The sequence below is a fragment of the Echinops telfairi genome, unplaced genomic scaffold (genome assembly GCF_000313985.2).
Source record: "Echinops telfairi isolate 266 unplaced genomic scaffold, ASM31398v2 ScPeMD7_655;HRSCAF=1070, whole genome shotgun sequence".
Classification (NCBI taxonomy): Eukaryota; Metazoa; Chordata; class Mammalia; order Afrosoricida; family Tenrecidae; genus Echinops; species Echinops telfairi.
This window is the reverse complement of record NW_022104553.1, coordinates 25825662-25830662: the sequence shown is the minus strand read 5'-3', so window position 1 is coordinate 25830662 and position 5001 is coordinate 25825662. Positions and strand designations below refer to the sequence as shown.

Genomic DNA, 5001 nt, shown 5'->3' with positions numbered 1-5001 from the left:
AGCGTCCCTGCTCCCAGAGAATTGTTATCTTCCTGAGCGGAACATCGACTAAAACCCAAGGTAAATAACCACCTTCTTTGAACCCTTTCGCAATTGATCGTTTTCCCCTTTATTTATTATTAAATCATTTTATTGGGGGCTCATACAACTCTTCACACAATCCATACATATATCCATTGTGTGAGGCACATTTGTGCATTTGTTGCCATCATCATTCTCAAAACACTTTCTTTCTACTCGAGTCCCTGGGATCAGCTCATTTCTCTCCTCCCTCACCCACGTCCCTCCCTCCCAAACCCTTGATAATTTATAAATTATTATTATCTTGCCACATCTTACACTGTCCGACGTCTCCCTTCACCCACTTTTCTGTCGTCCATCCCCCAGGGAGGGGATTATAGGTAGATCCTTGTGATCGGTTCCCCCCTTCTCTCCCACCTTCCCCTTCCCCTCCTGGTAAGGCTACTCTCATGATTGGTCCTGAGGGGTTATCTGTCCTGGATTCCCTGTGCTTCCAGCTCTCATCTGTACCCATGTACATGCTCTGGTCCAGGAGGATTTGTAAGGTAGACTTGGGATCCTGATAGTGGGGGGTCGTTCTTCCCTTCAGTATAGCCCTGTCTCCCTGGGTTCCCATGACCAACGACTCTGTCTCTGGGATTGCCCAAGGGGTGATGGTAGTGCTTGGCAGACGGTGGACATTCACTTAAGTTTGCACCGAAGGGAAACGGTGGAAGCGGCGCCCCCCCAGGACCAGAACAGAGGGGCGATGGGCGAGATTCCTCCTCCTCCTCCTCGATTCCGAACACCCGGCTTCCTCCAGAAGCTTCCAGAGCATAGCGCAGGGCGAGCTTCCCAGGCGCGAGGCCAGGACAGGAAGGCAGGGCGGGGGCGTGGCCGGGGGCGTGGCCGGGGCGTGGCCTCCGAAAGGCGGGCAGCAGGGGCGCGCGCTGATTGGCTGGCACTTGGCGCGGGCCTGCAAAGCCCTTACCGCCGAGGCGCGAGGACGGCGGGGCCCCGTGACAGCAGCCAGGGCGCTTCTCCCGCCGCGCGTGCGCGCGCCGCCGCTCGCCCCCTGCCATTTCCCCACGCCAGGCGGCGCCCACCCTTCCCGCTGCCCCCGCGGACCTGCAGGGGGCGTGGCCTGCGCCTCAGACTCGCACCCAGCGGGCCTCGCACCCGCGGCCATTCGCACCTTCGTGGAGCCGAGCGTGGAGGCCGGAGCCACCCGGGGATTCGATCGGGCTCCCGAGTGTGGGGCTGCTGTGGAGCCAGAAGGGGGGGCCTCGCGCCATTTTGCATATCCTGAGGCGGGTGCTGGAGGCTGAGGGGGACCGGGTGGGGAGATGTCCCCGGAGTTGAGGGGAACCCTTGGCTCGTTGATGGGGGGGCGCGGCCGCTTGGCCCCCTTAGCCTCGCTCTGGGCTTTTCGGGGGGCAGTGCAGGGCGGGCGTGCTCGGGGTGCAGGGCCGTGGGAGCCGGGTCTGGGATTTGAGTTTGGGGCCGGCCTGATTTGAGGATCCAAGGTGAAGTCTGAGACATGCAAGGCCTTCGTGTTGGGGTGCTGGGGTCTCCCGCTAGGATCTCTGCTGCGACCCGGGGCCGGGTGGGGGAGGGTGTCAGCATCTGTGTCAGGGTGTCCAGGGCGAGCCCCGTTTGGTGACCGGACGTCTTGGCTTTAGGGCTCTCCGAAGTGCTGATACTAGAATCTGAGGACCCCGAAGTTAGTTTTGAGACGCGAGGTCCTTTTGGGGGGTCTGAGGTCAGCTTTGGGGGCACGGAGGCCTCAGGCCGGATAGGTGGGAGGTCTGGAATCTACAGGAGAGGCTTTTGGGTCTCCATGTTGGGTCCTGGGGCTTTGGGGACTTGTTTTAGGGCCTCGAGCCCCAAGTTAATATCTCGGACTTCTGTATGAGGAGAGGGGGTCTAGGGGAGCCCGCACAGCCAAGATCCCAGTGTTACGGTTGGGCCACAATGAGAGGCTCTGAGTCAGGGTGGGGGTGGGGGTGGTGATGGTCTAGAGGTCTCTGGGGGCCTGAGGTCTCTCTGGGGGAGTCTGAATTTCTTGCTTTCGGAGTTGGCTTCTCGGTGATCAGCGTTGAGAAGTACGGTCCTGATGTAAGGATGGGGGTCCTGTTTGACAATCAGACTATTGTATCTCAGTAGGAGAACTTAGGGCTTTTAGGCTGAGGTGGTGGTCTTTGTGGGCTCAGGGCTTCATTTAGAAAGTCAATTCTAGTGTCTTAACATCTCAGGTGGGCCCAAGTGGTGCTGTTGGGTAAGGGTTGGATTGCTAGCAGCAAGGTTGGTGGTTCAAAGCCACCAGCTGCTCCTTGGGAGAGAAAAACACTGGGGCTGGGTACTCCTGTAGAGATGGATGAAGCCTTGCAAGCCCTCAGGAGAGCAGTTCGATCCCTTCTTATAGGGTCTCTATGAATTGAAACGCTCTAGATAGCAGGGGGTTGGTTTATTGCTTGCTTAGTAGGAGGACTGGTGGCACGGTGAGTTAAGCATTGGGCGGCTGCTAACCCAAGGATCAGTGTTTCAAACCCACCAGCCACTCCTCAGGAGAACAATGAGGCTGTACAGCTTCAGAAACCCTATGTCGGGTCACTATGAGAACCCACTGGCAGTGGTTTTTTGGTTTGTTTTGATTTTTCCTGGTTCATTTCACAGGTTGGGGTCAGAAAGCCAGAGTTCTTGAGCCTAGTGGTTCCCATTTCAGGGGCTGGCGTCAGATCAGTAGGAGCTATGCTTGAAAGTCACAGGGTGAACATTGTTGGTTTTAGTTTTAGACCTAGGCTATGATTTGGGGCTCAATTTTTCAATTTGGGGTTGGTGAACTTCGGTGTAGGGTTTTGGGTCTCTGGGCTGGTATGGGGGGGCGAATCTTTGTGGGCTTCTGAGGGGCTGAGAGGAGCTCCAGACACCCCTCCCACTGCCTTAGAATGCCAGAGATCACTAATCATTCTCTTTTCCCCTCTTTGCAGATGCGGGGTTCCGACGACGGAGACTCGCGTGACCCTGAATGGCCCAAGACAAGTTCCCTGGGTCCTAGTGACAGCAGGTAAGGGCTCCCTTCGTCACTTTTACAGCCCCAGCTGCTGGGTGTCCTTACTTATATGGTGTCCTTTACAACAACCCCCATGAGGAAGTGGGTGCAAAGATGATCATGCCCTGAGGGAGCTGGCAGAGATCATTTCTAAGGTGGCTGCCAGCTTTACAGTTCTGAGTGTCTTAAATACCCTAACTCCCTTTCTTCCACTCACTCAGTCTTTCATTCGTCAAGCACGTAGTCGGTGTCAGCATCTTAGGGGAAATAAACGAAAAGCACACTCACTGCCATTGAGTCAACTCCGACTCTTAGCTGCCCTGGAGGACAGAGGAGAACTGCCCTGACAGGAGTAGGAAGGCTCATCTCTCCTGAGGAGCTGCAGGTATCGAACAAGAGCCGAACTTGGAACCCACGGGGGCAGTTCAGCCAGAATTGACTCCATGACAGTAAGATGAGGCCTTGAGCCACCAGTGCGTCTCAGATTTTCTCCAAAGATGGGATCAGACTTTTCCTCTACCCAAAATACGTAAAAGAAAAGCAGCCAGAGTTTGTCTTATCCTCCATAACCGCTCCCAGTAGCTTCCCATCTATTTCTTTTAAAAGCAAACCTTTGATAGTGACATTAGGAATCCTGGTGGCATAGTGACTTGTGCTTTAGGGAAGTAACCACGAGGTCAGCAGCGCTGCTTCCTGGGAGATTTTCAATCTCCTGAACCAAAGGAAACCCCTGCTGGTGTAGTGGTTATGCTTGGGGCTGCTAACGGCAAGGTCAGAAGTTCGAAACCACTAGCTGCTCCTCGGAAGAAAGTTGAGGCCTTCTAGTCCCATAAAGAGTTACAGTCTTAGAAACCCATAGGGACAGTTCTACCCTGCCCTATAGGGTCACTATGAGTGGAAATCAACTCAATGTGATGAGTGAGAAACCCAAAGGGGCAGTTCCCCTCTGTCCTGCAGGGTGGCTATGTCATGCAGGGTGTCAACTGCATGGCACCTGGTAGGTTTGGTTTGGTGGTAAATCTAGGAGCCCTGGTGGCACAGTGCTTAAGCCTGTGGCTACTAACCAGATGTGGCAGTCCACATAAAGATGCCAGCCTTGAAAACCCTATGGGGCGCTTCTCCTCTATGCTTAGGGTCAGTATGAGTCAGAATCAACTCAGCAGCTATGGATTTGGTTTGGGGGGGGCACAATAAACACAATAAACCACACACCAACTCAATAATGCCCACCCATACAATTTCCCGACACTGGTTACAGTCCTTACGTTGTGTCACCGTGCTGCTTATCTTCCACATCCTTCCATCACCATGACCACCCCCCCAAGTAAAATTCTTCCCCTCCTCTCACCCCTAGTAACCACTACCAATATTAGGGTTGTATCTAATTTGTCTATTTCATAGAGAAACAGTGATCTCCTATCTGTTCTTCTGTGACTGACTTATTTTGCTCAGCATGATGTTTCCAAGATTAATCCTTGTGACCGGCATCAAGACTTCATTTCTCTTGGTGGCTCAGTAGGATTTGAGTGTGGAAGAAAGGCAGGGCTTTCTCCGGCCCTAGAGAATTACGGTCTCAGAAACCACCCTGTCCTATAAGGTCACTGTGAGTCAGCATCGACTGGACGGCAGTGAGTGAACAAGGATTTGAGTAAAGGGGCCGGGGTGGCATAGGGGGTTTCCACATTGGGGTGGCAACCGTGGGATCAGCAATCCAAAACCACCAGTTGCTCTGTGGGAGAAAGATGAGGCTGCCTGCTCCCCCGCTAAGAGTTACAGTCTCAGAAACCCACAAGGGCAGTTTACCCAGGTGCTAAGAAGCGGCTCCTTGGCAGTGACCCGAGGACTTGGGTGTTCGCGTGTGCCTATGTTCTATCCATTTTTTTCTAAACTCATGAAGTTAAGCATCTGCCTGTTCAGGTTCCCTCCTCGGGTTCTGTGCTCAGAAGGAA

The 5001-nt window shown here is 54.0% G+C and overlaps 2 protein-coding genes across 2 annotated transcripts in view; one reads left to right on the top strand and one right to left on the bottom strand.

Moving 5' to 3' along the window:
* The window catches only part of SNRPD2 (small nuclear ribonucleoprotein D2 polypeptide), a 57091-nt gene that overhangs the window by 41518 nt on the left and 10572 nt on the right, over positions 1-5001 (bottom strand). The gene's annotated exons all lie outside the window — the stretch shown is intronic.
* Positions 2941-5001, top strand: part of MEIOSIN (meiosis initiator) — a 24516-nt gene continuing 22455 nt past the window's right edge. The window contains exon 1 of the mRNA XM_045292582.1: positions 2941-3067. Coding sequence (XP_045148517.1) covers positions 2949-3067 — 119 coding nt within the window. The 5' untranslated portion in view covers positions 2941-2948. The remainder of the gene's footprint in view (positions 3068-5001) is intronic.